This window comes from Colletotrichum siamense, assembly GCF_013390195.1.
Source record: "Colletotrichum siamense strain Cg363 chromosome Unknown KSG_Cg363_contig06, whole genome shotgun sequence".
NCBI lineage: Eukaryota > Fungi > Ascomycota > Sordariomycetes > Glomerellales > Glomerellaceae > Colletotrichum > Colletotrichum siamense.
Window position 1 is genome coordinate 791063 of NW_023501019.1, and position 19907 is coordinate 810969.

A 19907-nucleotide genomic window follows, 5' to 3' on the forward strand; every position below is an offset into this window, starting at 1 on the left:
GACCTCAATGAGATACCTCGTGGTCCCGAATTCGTGATGAAATTTGATCATGTCGCTAGCGGACGCCTCCATTCTGTGTCTACGGCTGCTGGGCTCGGTCATAATGGCAACCGAGATGCTTGCGTAAATTTGGCCAACATTGCTGCCTCAGCTATTATTTGGGTGTTGCATCAAATCGCTGAGATCAAAAACGTCCTCCTTGTATTTAGTACTGAGCATTGGCTTCAAAAAGCTCCAGTACAATGGCTGGCTCGAGATGTGTTTGCTTCCTGTGGCTAGGTTGCAGGCTTCATTTGTTGGTTTCATTGCCCTTGCTTGCAATATAAGTCTAGATAAACTAGTACGCTTCTGGAGTCGGAAGAACTCGAGATACTGAGAAATAAAAGGCGGTGGCTCTCTCGGAGGTTCGGCCGGAAGGTTCTCACCCCACTCTCGGCCGGTTCACCCATGCATCCTGAAGTACCCACTGCGAGGGCTTCAACCCCACGTTACGTCCCACACAACCAGCAATTGCGAGGGAACCATTCATGAAACAGTCGGTCTATTAGTCTAGTTGGTTAGGACGTCGGATTCTGATCTCACAATCAGTCCCTTCCGTAAGCCCAGGTTCGAATCCTGGATGGACCTTCTTTTGCTGTTTTGATGCCCTCACTTTATGTGGTCTAGGCGCTCATTTTTGCCGGACGAACTCCGTTCAGCATACCTCATGAATTTGTGAATAAAATTTCTACTTTTAAGCTATCATACAGACCGTTACTTCATTAAAATGTTCCTCCATCATCGACCTTGGCCGTCTTGCCGCCCAAGTACTGAAAGTCACCATCCCCTCTGACCCCAATCGTGAACACTCTTGCTTGCCCCAACGCACGCTGGAACCATCCCAACCGGAAATTTTGATCGGATAGCCTACCGTGAAGCTCGTCTGTCGACAACAACTGGGTGCTCTCCGGCAGATGATCTGACGCATTGGACCCTCGCAACAGCGCACCCATGGTGGCCATACTGTGAAACCCATCCGGAGCCAGGCCCTTGACATCCAAGTGGAATGGCCAGTTCCTTCCCACAATACGCTTTGTTACCACGGACAGCACCGCGGAAATGTGAGTTAAAGCCACGGCTACGAGGATCGCAACCAAGATGTACGAAACCGTTGCGTTCTGCACCAGGCGACGTCTTCCGATGTCGCTCACAACTGCTTCCAAAGTTGGAAGCTCGTCAGGCGGCGCCGCGTTCCTGGAGCGTGATGTCAGATTGTATCGATTTTCGATGTTGACCAGCTGCGCGGCAACAAGGCCGTAGTTGTGTTGCAAGCCCTGCAGGATCTCTTCATCCTGGCCCGCGTCTCCGAGTGCTTCGAGAGGAAGTTTTCCAAACGGCTCTATCAACGCTTTGAACTGTTCGCCGATCCAACCAGCAAGCAAGTCGGCGACGGCTAGTTGGGGATAGGCATCGCCAACTTGGATGTTGATGAATTGTTGATCGACATGGGGTATGTCCAGAGTAGGCGTCCACGGCTTGATCGTAGACAGATCTGCTTGAGGGGGTCTTTCGGGGTCCAAGACGTACTCGCCATCGTTCGCGGCCAGATGAACCTGCGTGGTTGCTTCGACCCAGGTGTAGTTGCATCTCCACATTGAGAAGTAATCGAAGCCATTCTTTTCCGTCGAAAATTTGCCCCAAGCGTACGTCTGGAATCTCCATGACGCATACTCATAATCGGTGACGTTAACACCTAGACTACAAGCCATGTTGATATCGGCCGTGTTCTGGGGGGAATAGAAAACATCCGCCATGTACGAGACACCAAGTCGATTCGTAGCGACGCCCATGTCCAAGCGGTTCAACAGCTCGGCTGCAGTACCGTTTGGGCAGGTGAACTGTTGGGTGATGACGGCCTCGTAGTACTTCGTCTCTTCTACCCAACTGGTGATGTTGATATCATAATCTGACTCGGGCACTTTGAAACACTCCATCGAGTGCAGCTTTGCCGCTGGTAACGTAGCAGTAATGGTTGTGTTTGGTGATAGAGGAACTGTGTCAACACCTCCAAGTACCGGAAACACAAGATCATCGTAGGTGTTCTTTGGGTACGCCAGCGACGCTTCACCTTGTCTGGTCACAAGACTGCTCAGCAGTTGCCGGTTGCTCCTCGAAAGAGACAGTCCATCAAGTCCTCTCCCAATCTCTGTCGAGCCAAACCAACTTTCCTGTTGGAGCTGGATTTTGTGAGAGTCAGGAATAGACTCGACCGTGAAAATGACAGATACTAATGTCGTAAGGAAGGCGCAAGTAATCGCGAGTGATTGTGACAATGTCACGGCCCAGACGCGCTTCCTTAGAGAAAGGTAGAGGGCTCGAAGGCCCAGCATATCCATCAAGGAAACATCGAGATCCCTCGCACTGCATGAGCGAGTAGAAAGACACGAGAGGATAGCCAGACCCCTGTACGCGAAGTCGCAGCAGCTTGTGTACAGAGAGACGCCGAGCATGACCAGAGCCGGGATCGAAGTCCAAAGCAAATGAAGGTACCCTTCCTCGCTTACTGTTGCCAGCCCCTGCGATATCTCCGAGACCCTCAAAGCGTACAAGAGCCCGACAACAATGGCGAATGTGAGCAAAGAAGACAGAGCTCGAGCCCAGGTTCTCAAGACCAGTGGGGTAAAGTCGCAATGGCTCCAGACCGTTGACGGAGAGGTACTATGGGCAACGCGGTCCGCGAGGTCAGGATGTTCTTTGAAGAAGATCATGTTGCCGAGAATCGTCGCGGGGTCTCTGTACCAGACCGCGGTGCGACTCGTGTGCCGAAGCAATACTGATGCAACCACAAGACTGAGCAGAGCAAACAGCGCTGCCATGGTCCAGCAGACCCATTGATTGACAACCAGCTTGCTGACGCTGTCGACGTTAGTCCCGGCCACAGCTGGTTGAGACTCGTCGTCCAGCCGAAGCCGATAGTGTCCCAGCAAGGGCCCAAGGGCTTGGGACATATTCAATACCGCGAACTGGAGGATCTCGTTGGTATATAATAACGGATTCGAGACGTTCACTGCCACTGCGAGCGATTCCCCTCTGAATTGGGAGAGAGAATCAACCGGCCCTGCAACCATGCCAACACCCGTAGTACCCCAGCGACCACCGGCCTCAGGCATAGCCGAGTTGAGCATCGTCCAAAGGTCAGCAGTGACCGGCGTCTTTACTACGTTTGGCAACTCTGTAACGTTAGGGCTGACACCGTCGTCGACGACTCTGACCTTTGACACCCAGCCGGTAGACGTGCAGAGTACCGCTGCAACGTTGAGGAAGTCCGGCTGCGATGCATTCTTGGTTGAGCCCCCGAATCTCGCCGCATAGTAAAGCGACTGGTTGAACTGCTGCGGCAAGTTAGGACAAGGCTTTCCAACCGAATTGGTGACCACCCAATTGCCGGTGGTCTGTCCTTTCGCAGTCTTGTTCTTGTCCCACAGGATCCGGTCGCTAATCACAGGTACTTGTGCGTCGCAGCCCGGAAACGTAAGACTGACATTGAACGTGTGATAGTTGACGCTGGAGACGGTTGGTGCGGATGCGGTGTAGTCCTCCATCTTCAGACACTCGATTTTCGAAAAGTAGCCGTCGACGTCGACGCTCAGGGGCGAGCTGGTCGTGCCGCGCGCGGTGCCGTTACTGAATTTGAAGGTCTGGTATGCCAAGTTCTCGTTAACGCCGAAGGGGAAGCGCATGTCGAAGTTGACGAGAGCCTTCGCCATGTAGTAAGCGCTTCCTTCTGTATAAGTCGTGGCCGGAGCGGTTGTGTTGAAAGAGTTAAGGACTTGGATTTCGGCTGGTTCGGAGACTCTGATGGCGGCTAGGCTGTAGAGGGAGGGCGCGAGAACGATCTGGATTTTGAGGATGAGAGAGACAAAACAGATGAGGAAGACGAAGTAATGCTTTCTTTTCAAGGATTGAAAGAGAATTGCGGGGGACAGCATGGCTGTGTAATCGAGGTTGTAGATGTCTTCATCCTTGCTCTGCTCTTGTGCTCGACGGTAGGCCATCCAAGGCATGTATCGAATGGCTTGAATCTCGACTCGGGCCCAAAACAAGGAGATGATGGTTAGGACTAGGATGAATGAAAGTCAGCAGTCTATTTCCCGTCCTCAATTGATTTGCACTTACTTGCGGTCGGGCCGAATCGCCACAGGTAGACAAGATTCTCTCTCGTTCTGACAAGGCCATCGTTTTCCTGCGAGTACCAAAGCATCACGGGAAGGACGATTGTCAAGGCGATGAACAGTGCCAGGAAGCTTGATAGAGTGACTGGTCGGAGCCAGACCGGGCGCCATCTCACATTCTCCACGCGGTGGATAGAATTCCCACCTCCCTTCGCGCTGCCCTTTTCCGAACTAAAGGTCGGATCGCTCAGTAGTCCATGGTGGCTGTCCGGTGTCGGGCGAATATCCACAGGAGTTTCCATTGGATATGCGTCATTTTCCTTCGTTGTGAAAGGCTTCGTGGATGGCCGACCGTAGCTACCGGTGAAGTAATCGTTGGCGCCGAGCGCCGAGGTCCGGGAGTCCGTGCCGTGCGGCGCCATTCCGGTAGTCAGGCCGGGGCTACGCCTGATTAACTTTCGGAGGATTCGATTGTACCCGCTCAGCGGGCGTAGGGCTTGGATCGGATCGCGAAAAGAGGCAGCCTCAATGCATCTATCCTATCATGACCACATGGCTGAACGGCAATGCCAAGACATACACGTTAAGAACTTTGGTAGAAACCATTCGGGGGCGCAGCGGTGTTCACTTATGTATGGAGAGGTCGTAGGATTCAACGTTGCGGGCCCATCTTCCCACGGCCAGGGGAAGAGTTTCCTATCCGCCAACCACATGGTCAACTCTCCCGATCGCGAGTTCGCTGACCAGTGAGGGCAATTTTCTTCTGAGCCGCGCCTGGTTTTAGACCCCAGAAGCCTTGCATTAGATCCGGATGCCGCTTCAGCTTGCGCTTGGCAATGCATGTCAGACTCAAAACTGGCAGCCGGCACGTTGAAGGAGGGACTTCAGTACGACCCCTGCATGCCGCCACAAATCATCGCCTTCTCAGTCAATCATGAGTCTGCAATGACCGAATCGATGGAGTGCGGACAAGGGCTCAACGTATATCGGACTCTGTAAAGGTCGATTTGGGCCACAGGCTCGGGTCTCTAAATGGTTGCCTAAGAAGTGGTTCACTTTTTATGGCGGTGTTTTGTGTCTTTAGGCAGCACGGTAGCATCACCTCCAAACCCCGCTTTCCGGCGGCTAGCTGAAGACCATGAACAGGGGGTCCTCCCGGGCTGACGGTGGGAGTCTGGAGATGGGCCAGACCCAACCTTTCCAAATCCTCCCAAGTTTTAGCTAAAATTTGAGAGCGCGCTTGCTGATGCCTCTGGGGTTGTCATTGGACACGAGCACGCGATGGCGTAAATCTTGATGCACAGCCGTTGAGACCAAGAGATGTAGTGGCTGCCTGTCATATTACAATAGCGCTGACCCAATCTCTTCCATCGCGACAACTGATGTTCATATTCTTCTAAGACGATTTCGCATCAGGTAATGACAATGTGTACTGATTATCATCGTGGCGGGTAAGTTGGGGAAAGCCCTGACTCCTTGGGCAGACAGATACTATGCAGTACACTAGCGAATTCCATCTTCTACCTTCAGCCACATCCAATTTGTGGAAAGTCAGAGACAATTGTTAGGACGGGTATGCAGCCGACTATCATCACGTAGATTCGTTTTCAGCTCTGTGCTTCCAGTTTAACCTTCAGGCCAATCATGGATAGACCAACAAGCAAATGCCAGAATGTTTGCAGGTGCGTTCGTTCTTGCGGTACGGACCGCGCATTTGCGTTCCTGCGTCATGGCAGGGGTTGCCGGCTTCGTGGGGCTGGGCTGACTCGGACGGGCTTGAATGGGTCCTGATAAGGTGACAGCGTCTGCTCTATCTCACATTCATCGTTCATGATCAGTTCAAGGCCCGAGGTGTCGTGTTGACTGTTTTTCAAAAGACCGACGCCCCCAAATCGACTTCTATCTCGAGTTTCACATGAAAGTGTCTCATAGCCTTCGTAACACCGATATTGATGAATCAACCCCGAATCCTACATACCCCCGTTGCTATCCCATCCCCTCGCTGTTTGGGCCGCAGAATCTTCAAGCCCGACCGACGGCAATAAGCACGGAAACCCACTCTCCAAGTTGCACTAAGCAGTTCTGAGGCCCCCGATACCACTCCAAAGTGAGATGACGTCCTGCGTAGGACCGGGCCGGCCACCCGTAAAAACTTGTGATTAATTGGGTCCAATTCAAGATAAGAAAATTCGGTCTCCTTTGCGAAAATTCGCCTCTCTCCTTCTTTCCTCCCTTTCGATCACCAAGACACGGCATGCTTCCAAGTTGACAATAGCGACGCTGGAGGCGTCGGCTTCATAGACGAAGTTATCATCAAAATTCATTACTGCAGACCCAAATTGCGCCCCGGCGCAAAGAAGAAAAGAACACGCCATCTTTGATTGCTCGCGTGCGCACGCGACCAAGCGAAAGTTCTCCGCCCTCATGGCCGCTCCACAACAACACACCAGCGACTTTGAAGAACACGAAGTCATCCCCGGCACGCGCCGCCTCTACGACGAGAATGGCAGCACCTTCTCCAGCGATGCGTCGCTCCTGAAGCACGGCGACATCGTCCTCGTCCCGCAGCCGACGGACTCCCCCAATGACCCCCTGCGATGGTCGCTTGCGCGCAAAATCTGGCACTCCTGTCTGGTGTTGTACATTGTGGGTCTGACGGCTGCTACTTCGAACAACGCCGGCTCGGGCGCGGACGGCGTCAATGAGGAGTACGGCATCAGTTACGACGTGTTCAACACCGGTGCCGGTGTCTTGTTCGTTGCGATTGGGTACTGGACGTTGCTAAGCTCGCCGCTCGTCCACTTGTACGGCCGGCGGCTCGGGTATCTTATCTCGATGCTGCTCAACATCGGCGGTCTTATCTGGTACGCGCGCATCACCGACGTCAATGGCGTTGTGTGGTCGCAGTTATTCGTCGGCGCTGCGGAGTCAGTCGGAGAGGCGACGGTCCAACTTTCTCTTCTCGACATCTGGTTTGAGCACCAGACCGGTAGTGTGCTCGGTATTTACACCTTTGCAACGGCCATTGGAACCTACTTGGGACCTCTGATTGGTGCCAACGTGTCTAGCCATCTCGGCTGGCGTTGGATCGGTTGGTTGGGCACCATCATCTGCGGCGTCAGTCTGATCGTACTCTTCTTCGGGCTTGAGGAAACGGAGTTCAACCGCGACAGCTACTTGACTAGTGACATTGATCACGCACCGCACAGCGCCCCGATCGCAGAGAAAACTTCAGAAAATGGCTCTCATGGAAAGGATGCAAGCGCAAATGATGCGACTCAGAAGCGCAGCCAGCTTGTGGAGGAGCACACTAGTCACGATGTTGATCTCGGGCGGACCGAGACCGCCCGCCACCGTGCCTCTGTTTCCTATGCCCGGCCCAAGACCTACTGGGATAGGATTCGCATCATCACTCCTGCACCCAACCTCCAGGGTACCGGCGCGAAACAGTACTTCCACCGCCTCTGGCACACCCTCCGCGTCTTCACCTTCCCGGCCGTTTGGTACGCCGGCTGGCAGTGGGGTCTCCAGAATATCTGTCTGACGTTCTATCTCACCGTACAGGAGGATTGGTGGTACGGAGAGCCTTGGAACTATACGCCCGCGCAAGTTGGAAACATGAACTTGCCGACCCTCATTGGCAGTCTGATTGGTTGCGCGTACGGTGGCTACGGCAGTGACAAGTTCATGCAGTGGATGATCAAGCGAAACAAGGGCGTCATGGAGGCTGAGTTCCGTCTCTATCTCATGGCGCTATGCACCATTATATTCCCAACAGGCATGTGGCTTTTTGGAATTGGATCAGCACGTGGATGGGACTGGCCCGTTCCGTATGTTGGACTCGGCTTCATTGGCTTTGGCTATGGATGCGCCGGAGACTTGAGTTTGGCATATCTTGCCGATGCCTTCCCGTAAGTTGCAGAAATACTACCATCCGCGCGCTTCAACTAACATCTATGCAGGGAGATGGTTCTCGAGGGCATGGTGGGCGTTGCTGTGATCAACAATACGATCGCCATGGTCTTCACTTTTGTTGCCAGCTACTGGCTCGATACCGGCATGGAGAACTGCTTCATCGTTCTTGGCGTCCTGAGTTTTGTTATCATGGGTACCAGTTTGCCCATGATCATCTATGGCAAGAGATGCAGACGCTGGGCCAAGGACAGGTACTTGAGATTCATCGAAATCCGTGACGGATTTTCCAAGTGAGCCGGTAAATCAGCACTTGGGGACATTGTCGATATGCAATGCAAGGCACACGATCACCTCTGATGATGCTGATTGAGACTAAGCTCATTGTGGAATGTCCGTGGGGGTAGAGAAAAGTTGGCTTCCGTTCGAAAAACAATATTTACTGCTTTTGACGCTAGATGCGTAGGGTGTGAATGGACCAGGAGGTCTCCTGATGTTTCCTTTAGTCATACAAAATTTCACACTGGTGTTCTACTGGAATTCGTTCTGCGAAGCACTCCAGCGTGAATTTCTGTATGACTATAGGAGACATACGGAGCCTTTCTACTCCATCCACACCCTACATACCTATGTATCTAGCCGCCCCTGTCAACCTTTTCTTCGTCATACCGGTACCTGAGTCCACAACTTAATCAAGACCAAACTGCGAAGTCAATTGATGATACATGTATGATTCTAATGTAACATGGACTCCAGCCACGCGACTGCCTCAGTATCATAGTCTGAGGGATAAGCCATGTGGGCAGTGAGGTTGCCTGTTCCGCGAGCATCGCAGACTCCGTCGTGATAGTTGCAGTAGTCATGGACTCTGTCGGCGTAAAGGTTGAATGCAGCAAGCTGCTTGGCTGTCCGAGGGTATTTCTACGAGGGTGAAGTTAGCCTATCGGTGTATCCTCAAATGCAGGGAATTAGACGCGACACACCCCTGTGGCGTCGAAGGCGGACGCGTTGCCCACGTTGTAAGTCTGGTTCGGCACGTGCCGGGGATTTCCATAGAGAAGAATCGCCGCAACTTGAAGATCATACGTCAGTATTCACCGGCTTTTGATTATTCTTTCCCATCCTTACTCTGCTGGCCGACTGTGGATGAGTCAATGGAGGGCTGGGTCAAGTTGCCCAGGATCCCATTGTCGCCACCCCCGGCCAAGATGTCTCCCAGAACCATCGCGCCTTGCGAGTAACCCAGCAGGACGATCTTTGCCTTGGGGCAAGATTGCGCGTATTCAGTGATCTGTTTCGCGCCATTCGAAACCCCTTGGAAGTAGCTGTCGCTCCCGGTCTCGTCGGTGGCGGGATATACAATATCTGCGTAGTTGCTGTTCGGGAAGGCTTCCATCAACGGGTCGATGATTGTAATAAGGCTCCCAGGGTAAGACAGAGTCGTGCCGCGAGCCTCAAAGTAGTGAATATCGGCGCAAGTGGTGTTGACATCCTGACGAGGGAGGAAAGCAGTCGATTCAGCCAGGATTGGCAGAGCCAGTCCGATGGCTGCCACTTTGCCGAGGAAAGACATAATAGGATGAAGGCTTCAATAGTCGGAAGGCTCACGATCCTCTTGGAATGATTTGGAGTGATTAAATCATTGATGGTCTCTTTATATCATCACGGTGGTAGCTGAGGCCGCGTCATGGCGGATAGTCGGCCTCTATGAGAGGACCCTTACATCTCTTGTGATTGTAGACAGCTCATTATTAGATTAAAGATCCTCGTAGGTCTGTGTCAACTGAGTTGCACGGATCAGGTCCGTTGTCTCCGAGGTCCATTCCGCTGTGGGGCAAGTCCGAGGTCGATCTCCCCGGATGAGGTCTCATTGGGCCTGGCTTCATCGATCAGGACCAATATACCGGTAAGTTGCTAGAAGCGTGGGGAATCGAGCTTTACTATCCGGTAGCGGTGAATGTTAGATGCGTGAAGACCGATACCGCTGCATGATTACTTATCATAACCGGTGTCTGTGGTGTCACTCAGCCAAAGATCAGGGGCATCGGAGTTATCTAAGCCCGCAGGAGAAACATGCGCATGCACATTTGATCTCATTCAGCAATGGCGATGATTTAACGGATGGATGTCTTCGATTACAATTACTATTAGCACCCCTACTTCAAATATCTCAAGCCCTCCACAAGAACATCCAAGCCCCAACTCTACGACGCGTACTCGGCAACGATGGTATCGGCGACCTTCTCAACCAGCTGGTGAATCCACATGATGGGGAAGAACCCAGGCAGTCTGTTACAAGCGCTCAGGTCGGAGACACGCAAGCCATCGATGCCCCTCACTCGCAAGTCGCCGTCTAAGACAGCCATCGGGTCGTCTTCGCGGCCGATAGGAGCCGAGCACGCGGCGTGATGGCCCCAGTTCTCGTCGCGAATGAACTGGTCAAGCGCATCGCCCGTAACATCAGCGCCGGGCCACGCCTCCTCAAAGACACCATCGAAAACTTCTCCAAGCCCAGAGGTGAGTGAGCCGTTGCTGCCAGAGAGCACGCCTCCAATCGGCAGCACGTTCTCCATGACGCGGCGAGCGTACTCATACCCCTCGCGGATGGCCGTCAGATCCTTCGCCGCGTCTTCGTCATTATTGAACCTCTTGAAGTTGATCAAAGGCGTGTCGCGCGGGTCCGTTGAGCGGAGAGTAACACTGCCGGCGTTGTTGCGCTGGTGCGCTTTGAGGATGATCCAAGCCCAATGGTTGGAGTCAGCGATGGCGCCTTGCGACCAGCCTGGGTAGTAGCCGGTGAAGTTGGCTGGTCCGCCGAGGATAATGACGTCGGGCTCGCCGCGCTCCGTGGTTGTTGAGTTGCGGATCATGGCAATGGCGATACCGTTCGATGCATACGCGCCGCGAGTGGTTTGCGTGGTGCCGTCGACAAAGGTCTTCATACAGGGATCGAGTTCCGGGTCCGGATGCCATGTGCACTTCTCGGTGAGTGCGAATGAGGTCGGGGTCTTAGAGACCATGGTCTGCTCGTAGCGATCTTGGAGGTTGGTGCCAACTCCTGGGAGGTCCAGAACTACATCGATGCCAAGAGACTCGAGTTCTTCACGGGGCCCGACGCCTGACAACTTGAGAATCTGGGGCGTGTTGTAGGCGCCGCCTGCGACGATGACTTCTTTAGTTGCTGTGACGTGGCCGGTGCCTAATGGCTGTGCGGTCTTGGAGCGGGGGTCGGCACGGTAGAGCGCTGCTCCAGACATGTAGTCGACACCGTTTGCGCGAGGCTTCTCGCCGGATGTATCGAAGGTGACCTTGGTGGCGAGCGTATCAAGCATGATGTCAAGGTGATACTTCCGGCTGCCGTCAGAGTTGGTCGCAAGAGCGGTGTCAACAATCAAATCGTAGACTCCACCGCGTCTCGAATCTGAGCGCATCACCAGCGGGACCTGATATACTTCAGGGACCATGAGTTGACCGGGCGCATTGATATCTGATGTCAAAACACTGGCGAGATAAGTCGCGGTGGCCACGACTTCTCCGATGATTGTCTTGCCAAAAGCCGTGCAGGCCGCCAAGAGTACAGAGACGATCTTGATGTCCGTCGCGGCGGTGATGAGCGAGGTGTATCGCATCGGGTACCAGCCTGAGGAGCCCGAGTTGAGCGAGTGTGGCTGGTAGGCGACGTTGGTGACCCGGTTGAGGTACTGTCTCATGTTGCCAGATGCGTATGAATCATCGCCAGTCAGTTCAGCCATGTCATCCCAGTCCATGTCGTAGGGCTGCAAGCTGAACAGGGCATTATGGCGGGAGCACCCGCCAAGAGCCCCGGTACGCGGGTAAAGAATGCCAAGCGGCTCGGCGTTCTCGGGGATCTGATCGGGCGTCGCGGTGGTGCCAAGGTTGCCTGTGGCATTGTACGCCGTCCAGTATTTGCCCTCGGTGGTGTTGTAAGTCATCTTGGAGTCGCGCTTGTCGAGGTCCGTGTCGGCGTATTTGTTCACGTAAAATTCCCAAGCCAAGCTCCAGTCTTCCGTCGAAGCCAGGTTCATGGCTGGCACGGATTGGATCAACTGGAGACCACCGTCGCCGCCGGCCTCGATAAGCAGCACCTTGAACCCGGCGATGGCCAAGTTCGAGCACATATGGCCGCCTCCCGGGCCGGAGCCGATGCAAACAAAGTCGTACTCATCGGTTGTGTTTCGGGGAAGGTCGTGGTCGTACTGTCGCTTAGTGTTGATGAAGGGGTTGTGTCGGGGCAGTCCCATGACCGCCTGGGCGAGGAGGATGCAGAGTGTGAGGCGCATCGTGATGCACCGGGGATCCCCTCGGCAAAGAACGACTGCGTGAGTTGTTTCCGCGATGTTTCTGGGAAGCGTCCACGATGAGAAGCCCTAGTCTCTGTTTTTGTATTTCTTCAGTAAGAGGGGCGGAAACTCAATGCCGAACCATCCTTCTCCTTTCTCAATTTGCCCTTTTGTCAACAGGGGTAGTAAGGCTGCGATGGGGTAACCGACGATCTTTCCTCAACAACCCCCGGTGGGTAACACTGAAAGTTGAGAAACGGGTAGCACGGGCGGCTGCAAGGACGTTAGATCTAGCCAAGTCAAGCAAAAATGACGAATCTCGGTCCTGGATCATAGGGAAAATTGGAGCTGCCATATTAAGATGCGCGCAACTAGGTAACCCACTCGCCCTGAAGCATGCGGCGGCGGCCGACATGCAGCACGTCCACAATTGTTATCAATCAAGCTTCGGAAAGACTCAAAATCAACATCGAGTGCAGCTACGGAAGCTCAAGTTGTATGCAAGCTACTCGTAGTACAATTGATTTTCGCAAGCCACCCACATATCTGCCAATTTCGACAATCAAGTAAGAGCAACACATTCATGGCACAGATTTCCACTCAGTACCGCGCTCCGAACAACTCAAATAGACGGTAATGATCGGCAAGGTGTAACAGGACTGTCTGAAATGAGAAGCCTAGCAGTTGGACGTCGTGTTACGTATTCATGGGAGTTGATATGTAGTCGGCGGTTGTTGACGTTCTCCCGACGACTCAAATAAAGATACAACCTTCCTTTGGGTTTCGCCTACGGCTGTCTCAAATAAAGTCATGGGTTGTTACGCTGGAATTCTAGTCATGACGCAGGGTCGTTACCAGGTTGGCGATACGCCTATTCGTATTCCTGCCCAGAACATTTCAATCGGTTTATTCTCGTTGAGCGGATTGATTCTTTTTTCTAGAGAATAAGCGCGAGCTGAAGATCCCTGACATTGCATGCCTAGTAAGCTTAATGTGGTATTGACACATACAACCCGAGGTCACCGGTTCACTGTCGGCCTACCACTTTTGGAGAGCATTGTGTCTCTCCTGCTCTAGTGTCCTTCCTCTGTCAGCTGTGCCGCCTTGGCGCATCAACCTCGAAGTGCCTTCAAATGATTAAAAGGCACTCCAAGTACATTTTTCTTGTCCGGCCATCAATAGCTAGATCGCAACCTCAAACCAACCAGGCCCTGCCAGGTTGCTTGTGTCTTCCGACGTCATGGCAGCTTTTCCTGCAACCGCCACGACGCCGCTCACGGTCACTGCACCGTTTGTAGCGCCATCAGACTGCTCAACACAATGGAAAACGACGAATGTGCCTGTGCCTGTGTCAAGCGGCACCACGCTGATGACGCCTATCTTAGTTTACGATCCATCTGCATCTTGTTACCCATCTGGCTCATTTGACCGAGCGCCAGAAAACCGACTCAACTTCAGGCCTGGAGTATGTCCAGATGGCTGGATATATCACAACATGGCAGTAGCCAGTTCAGGGGCTTCAACTGCTTATTGCTGCGACAGGTTCGTCAGGCACCTGTTAATTGTGATCCAGGATTGAGAGTGGAAGTTTTCACCTCACGACAAATGTCCTGACGTGATACTGCAGGGGTTTCGATTTTCGCTTCTTCGACGGATACATCTACGCCACGTCGATCTTCTCGGAACGTTGCGGTCGATACGCTTCTGCCACAGCATTCGGGTCCAGTGTCTCTGAGGACAAGACTCTGATGGTGCACGAAGCCTGGGCCGTGACTTGGGGTGCATCCGACACGCCAACGTTGACGCCCCAACTGCCCACTTTGACAAATTCAATGCTCGTGCCCGTTTGGACACCCGGTGATAGAATCTCTGATGGCATATATGATCACGATGGGGGGAAGGACGGAAATGCCATGAGCAAAACCATGCGTTTGGTTTTGTTGATCGGCTTACCAATCATTGCAGCAATCATTATTTGTCTTATTACATGGTGTGGAGTCAGGAAGTACAGAAGGAGTAAACGAAAGAAGAGAGAACTAAAGGCTCGACGGGGAAAGGCTGTCAGAAGAGACGCAGCGTGAATGGACACGGCAAGGTATGAGGGAATGAATATCCCCGACGAATTTGGCTAGGCATGATACTAGAGTCTACGAGCCTGAGTGACGCCATCATAATAAAATTCCTCTATGGTAATACGCCGCCGCATTGAATTTGACGAGTTCATGTCTGTGATCCAACGTCACAGTCGATTGGCTAGGCATCTCATCAGATCATGCATCAGTTTTCAAATGTAAAAGATTCACCGCATTCCGCTTCACATATTAGAAGACTTTTGGATCGCAGTGACATTGATTCTTAACTAGTCATGACTACTGACGTACAAAAAGGGCCATCTTATACAGATTTCTAGACGTCATATTTATAACCAACGGTATGTGAGTATCACGACCCCTGAAACCAGTCGTCTGGTATCTTAAGCTGATGTCGCCCCGGATCGGCCTCTTAGCAAGGGTATCCAGAGCTGCACTGAGTGGCGGTGCAGCAAGTCTGCTTGCCATTGTTGCATGCGGTGCACCAGTACTGGCGTGCGGTCAACCTCTCGCCGCTGAACATCATGGTGGGAGCTTCAGCGTCGGCAATTGGGGTGGCTGAAACGACGGCAGCTGCGAGAGCGGCGAGAACAAACTTGGTGAACTGCATTTTGTTGTGGGTTGAATTCGGATGAGTCTGTTTTGTGGTGAGGTTAGCACTGGCCCCAACTATGTTGCAATTTGGGCGAGATATTGCAACTTACATGTTGAAGGTGTGTAAGATACGTCGACTACTTGGTCTGATGTTGCTTTGAGGATAGATAATACAGACGATAAGTGTGGAAAGAGACGGATCTTTTATACTTGCCTTCATTCTGAATCTCAATCCCTGAAACATCTTAACAATGCACTCGATGGTAACCGATGTCTCGTATTCGAGAGCGTTCAACATCAGGATGCCTCACGCGCTCCAACTATCTTGCTTGGGGAGTGTCGTAACTGTCGTTCCCTCTTCGTTCCACGAATGGAATCATGTATTCTCATTCTTGATGTTGTCATGATGCCCATTGTGGCCATGTCCTTCGAATCCTTCAAATGCGAGTCTACCAATAGTGCGAAAGCTGAAGTGATGCCAGACTTTAGGCGAACTGACGAAGGATTCGGATACTACGTTAGCATACTTTCTGAACTTCCCCGCATACGGCACAGGCTGACAGGCACCCGCTGCGGGGAAACAACCGCGGTCATTATGATTAGTGCGCTTCATTCAAAAGAACTTTCGGGCACAGTTATGCCTATTCGAGTTAAACTGAGGAGTCGTTTCCCCCAACTTAGGTGTGAAGAGTTGGATCATGGCTTAGATCGACTTCCTCCCAGCTCGGGCATAATCAACTCACCCAAGTCTCAGAGCGAGCGAGGCTATTGATGTTCAACACCATTCACCTGATGGCCACTATGTGCCGCTATAACCGGTCCTGTCATCTTCTCGGTATGCATTGAGACGAGTGTCTCCTCTAGTGACTAAGCTGAGGATTGCTCGAAATATTGAGCTTGACTTGTGCTTGATCTGTTTCGAGCCGTGTAGCGTTACCGCAGCTACAACAAAAATCCTTGGTACTCATAATTTGGAACTGGATTGAGCGTTTCCATCGTGCATCCAAATGCAAGATGCATATGAGTCTCTTGCTCATTAAAAGCAAAGATATATATGTCAATGACTATCAGCAACGTCCTTAGACGTTGTTGGTAAGCTACCGTATTGTCGCTTAGAGTAGCTCGTATCTGCTACAGTTGCTTAATCCTTGGGATGACCGACTTCCTTACGCGCCTAAGATCGCCCATCCGTACCCCCCCTCCTCGCGATGAGTTGCAGCGAAGTCACCGGACTCAGGCTGCAAGCCACAAGCTTGTTCTAATTCTACATGCTAACCAGAGTGCTTGTGTGGCGGGGTCACACTGTTGCAGAGCATGGTAGATCCCATGAGTGAATACGGGTCCAATACCATAGCCGAAGCTCGTAATCGATATTACATAACCTGTTGAGGTTTCCCGAGATCACCATCACAATCCTTCCTGCACCTCAAATTCTTCTCATTCAGGAAGGCTTGCGTGTAGGCATGAAATTATGCCGAAATGCCGTAATAATACAGATTCAAGTAACATAAATTGCCCGAGACACTTGGTCACCGCCCTGAAGTCCCACCCTTTGCATTGACTAGAAAAGGCGGCATCGCACCGGAGATGTCATTTGCGCATGTGACTTTCATCTGAGGCCTTTCATTATCAGTCTTCCTGGTGGGTTCAACGGGTCTCAACGTCGGCGATAGCTGTTTGACAAATCACATAATTTAGACAATGATTCAGCTGGTTGGCCTCCAGCAGTAAACGCAACCTCATCCAACTTAACCCCTCAACAAATCTGCACAATCACCGTACTGATCATAAAAAGGGTCTTACATCACATTAATGGCTCTAATACGTATCCGCTGATTTCATAGTGACGTGGAGAACAGGCGATTGACTCATCGCATGGAAGACGCCACATAGATTGTGAGGCCCATGATTAGAGTGGATTCAACGTAATAACTATTTTTAAAATTTAAGACAGATGTCTGCTTTGTTGGGGGCCTCGGGAAGATTGATTCGCGTTGTCATTGACAGCGTTCCCACGCCGGACATCAAACCATAAATGTTGACGTTCCGGTATCGTTTTTCTCTGCTCCTGTGACTTGACTATTTTCAATGTGAAAGTCAACGCCTCTTCTTTCTGACATAACATATTGAGACTACTTGCAATGCCGTGTCCTCCGATCTCTTATGAATTTGTTGATACAACCGCAGCTCTCGCGCGAGCTATTGATGCGCTCAGCAGCGCCCCTGCCAGCCCACCATCACTCTATGTGGACCTAGAAGGAGAGTACCTTGGCCGGTTGGGCACGATATCAATCATTCAGATCTACCTATCGACCCGACAGCATACATACCTGATCGATGTGCAAACACTCGGTGCCGCTTCTTTCTCGGAACAGGGCACAAACGGCACGACACTGAAGACTATCCTCGAGTCACCAAGCATCACAAAGGTCTTTTTTGACGTCAGAAACGATTCCGATGCCCTCTTCTTCCACTTCAACATTAACCTCAGGGGAGTTGAAGATTTGCAGCTCATGGAGCTCGCAAGTCGGAAATCCAACAAGAGGCTTCTTTTTGGGCTGAAGAAGTGCATCGAATCAGATGCTCAGATGACTACTGGCGAGCTACTGGAATGGAGCCGAGTCAAAGCGCAAGGGCTCAAGCTCTTCTCCCCGGATTCGGGAGGGAGCTATGCAGTGTTCAGCCAGCGACCCTTGTCTCGAGACATATTGTCATACTGCGTTCAGGATGTGCAATACCTCCCCCGCCTTTGGAAGACCTACGACGAGAAGCTCACGCCGGCGTGGAAATTGAAGGTTCTTCAAGCATCACAACACAGAATCATGCAATCCCAGGCTGCGGACTACAACGGCAAAGGAAGACACATGGCTTTGGCCCCAAAGGAATGGATTTCATGAGTAGCTCGACTCCACATCTCACAAATAGCAACCGGATCCGTTCACACAGAGCTGTCGTTCTTGAATAAATCCCACAAGTCACCCATCACCATACTTGAGATCCTGCCAGCACCCATCCATGACAAGCAATAATTGACCCTTGCGATGATGATCATCACCATCACACCACATGATTTGCTGAGTTCACTGCTGTCTAATAACTCATGCTGAACACCCATGATCTTAGTCGCAAGTCTTGTTTCCCGCTTCAGACTGGTCAAAACTCGCAGTCCCCCTGTAAAATTGAACCGGAGACGCTCTAGTAGAAGGCGCAAGTAACTGCAGCCACCCATATCATGAGCTGCGACCATCGCTGCGCAGGTCTGCACATCCCAAAAACAATCGCCATTTCTTTTACAGCTTAGCCTGGACCCGACCTTGCGATAATCTTTGTGCGACATCATGAGCACCACCACCCTTGCCAAACATGTGCCTCAAATCCTTGGCTAAGATTTCTGGTCTCTCATGCGCAGCGAAATGCCCACCATCGCCATGCGTGACCGCAAATACCACGGGTCCTAAGGTCTTCGCGTGACTAATCGGCGGAACGAACAAATCCATTGGGAAGATTGACACCCCGAGCTTTACCCTTGGGATCCAGCCAAACTGTTCCGTGTGTGCGGTAGGATGTCGCACCTCATAGTAGATCCTCACACTCGCCTCGGGACCCATAGTCGAGAACTGATAGATGGAGATCCAAGTGAGAATCTCGTCATCAGTCCATGGATAACCATCGGTCCAATCATGGAGTTTCTCGTATATCCATGCGAGAACGGCGACAGGTGAATCCGCCAGCCCAATACCGAGGGTAGCAGGGCGTGTTTGTTGCTCAAGGTTGTAGCCGTAACCCTCCTTGGCAAACCATGTGGTCCGCTCAAGACCCTTCTTCTCCTGCTCAGTATGTGGCCAGAGGCTCTTGATGTATTGCAATGGGTTCTTGAACGGTGAAGGCGGCTTCGCTTGGACCATGTTCAGATGCGAGGCAAGGACATGATCCGGATATTTGAGACCCATGAAGCGGGTAATTAAGAAGCCCCAATCTCCTCCCTGTGTCACTATCAGTGCGTTAGCAGGAACGGTTTAAGTGATCCGGAAGCGGATGGCGACTTACCATATTGCTCGTATCCGAGCTTGAGCATAACTTTGTGCATCACCTCGGCGTATTGAGGCATGCGGAACCCGGGCTTATCGGACCCCTGAGAGAAGCCGAAGTTGGGAAGTGAAGGCGCGACGACGTCAAATGAAAGGCCATTCGTCTCAGTTGTGAGGAGGGGGATGAGCTTAAGCGCCTCATAGAAGCTTCCCGGCCCTGTGAATAAGTCAGGCCAATTACCCATCTAAGGTTCAATAGGCAGTACTCACAGCCATGACAAAACAGCAAGGGAACAGCGCCGGGTTGAGTGCTCTTCTGCCACACAAAGTGTATGTCTAGATCTCCGAATCCAACGACAGAGATCGTGGTTGTGTACTGCGGGATCTCATTCAGCTTAGCTTCAGCTGCCCGCCAGTCAAAGCCGTTCCGCCAGTGGTTTACAAGTCGTTTGATGTGAGAGACTGGCACGCCATAGTCCCAGCTATCAGTGAGCGGAATTTCTGATGGGAATTTGGCATCGTCGAGCTTGGCGTGCAGATTCTCGATCGCGGAGTCCGGGACATTGATTTTGTAAGGCTTGATTGATGGATCCATTCTGACTGCAGAATGCCGTTGTTCTTGAAACGGTCTTTCGGTCGTTGCGGGTGTCAGATAGCCACGGATAGCGAATTTCTTGCGCTTGAATGTGATGATTTGAGTGTGATTTACGTCTCTGGATTGCGGGGAAGATTCAATTGCCTGTAATGCACTTGGTATACTTTCACCCAGGTAAACGCGCCCTTGTGAAGACGCGCAGATGGCGTCACAGTACAGACGAAACCATCTTACTA

At 52.0% G+C, this 19907-nt stretch overlaps 7 protein-coding genes across 7 annotated transcripts; 3 read left to right on the plus strand and 4 right to left on the minus strand.

Annotated features, from left to right (window-relative positions):
- Positions 1–761: 761 nt before the first annotated feature.
- CGCS363_v009216 (uncharacterized protein) lies at positions 762–4573 on the minus strand (the record flags this gene model as incomplete). The annotated part of the gene is made up of 2 exons (XM_036641065.1): positions 762–4099; positions 4156–4573. The coding sequence occupies 2 exons, from the start codon at positions 4571–4573 to the stop codon at positions 762–764; spliced, it is 3756 nt and encodes a 1251-aa protein (XP_036492752.1).
- A 2002-nt stretch (positions 4574–6575) lies between these two features.
- CGCS363_v009217 (putative MFS-type transporter) lies at positions 6576–8360 on the plus strand (the record flags this gene model as incomplete). The annotated part of the gene is made up of 2 exons (XM_036641066.1): positions 6576–8062; positions 8114–8360. The coding sequence occupies 2 exons, from the start codon at positions 6576–6578 to the stop codon at positions 8358–8360; spliced, it is 1734 nt and encodes a 577-aa protein (XP_036492873.1).
- Positions 8361–8798: 438 nt separating this feature from the next.
- Positions 8799–9636, minus strand: axe-2-5 (Acetylxylan esterase 2; the record flags this gene model as incomplete). Its single annotated transcript, XM_036641067.1, has 3 exons — positions 8799–8984; positions 9047–9135; positions 9192–9636. 3 exons carry the CDS (start codon positions 9634–9636, stop codon positions 8799–8801), a joined length of 720 nt encoding a protein of 239 aa, XP_036493072.1.
- A 631-nt stretch (positions 9637–10267) lies between these two features.
- Positions 10268–12364, minus strand: betA-7 (Oxygen-dependent choline dehydrogenase; the record flags this gene model as incomplete). The annotated part of the gene is made up of 1 exon (XM_036641068.1): positions 10268–12364. One exon carries the CDS (start codon positions 12362–12364, stop codon positions 10268–10270), a length of 2097 nt encoding a protein of 698 aa, XP_036493073.1.
- A 1240-nt stretch (positions 12365–13604) lies between these two features.
- CGCS363_v009220 (uncharacterized protein) lies at positions 13605–14445 on the plus strand (the record flags this gene model as incomplete). The annotated part of the gene is made up of 2 exons (XM_036641069.1): positions 13605–13906; positions 13992–14445. The coding sequence occupies 2 exons, from the start codon at positions 13605–13607 to the stop codon at positions 14443–14445; spliced, it is 756 nt and encodes a 251-aa protein (XP_036492872.1).
- Positions 14446–17189: 2744 nt separating this feature from the next.
- Positions 17190–17945, plus strand: CGCS363_v009221 (uncharacterized protein; the record flags this gene model as incomplete). The annotated part of the gene is made up of 1 exon (XM_036641070.1): positions 17190–17945. The coding sequence occupies one exon, from the start codon at positions 17190–17192 to the stop codon at positions 17943–17945; it is 756 nt and encodes a 251-aa protein (XP_036493706.1).
- Positions 17946–18338: 393 nt separating this feature from the next.
- Positions 18339–19671, minus strand: CGCS363_v009222 (putative epoxide hydrolase; the record flags this gene model as incomplete). The annotated part of the gene is made up of 3 exons (XM_036641071.1): positions 18339–19039; positions 19096–19293; positions 19347–19671. 3 exons carry the CDS (start codon positions 19669–19671, stop codon positions 18339–18341), a joined length of 1224 nt encoding a protein of 407 aa, XP_036493708.1.
- Positions 19672–19907: the final 236 nt, after the last annotated feature.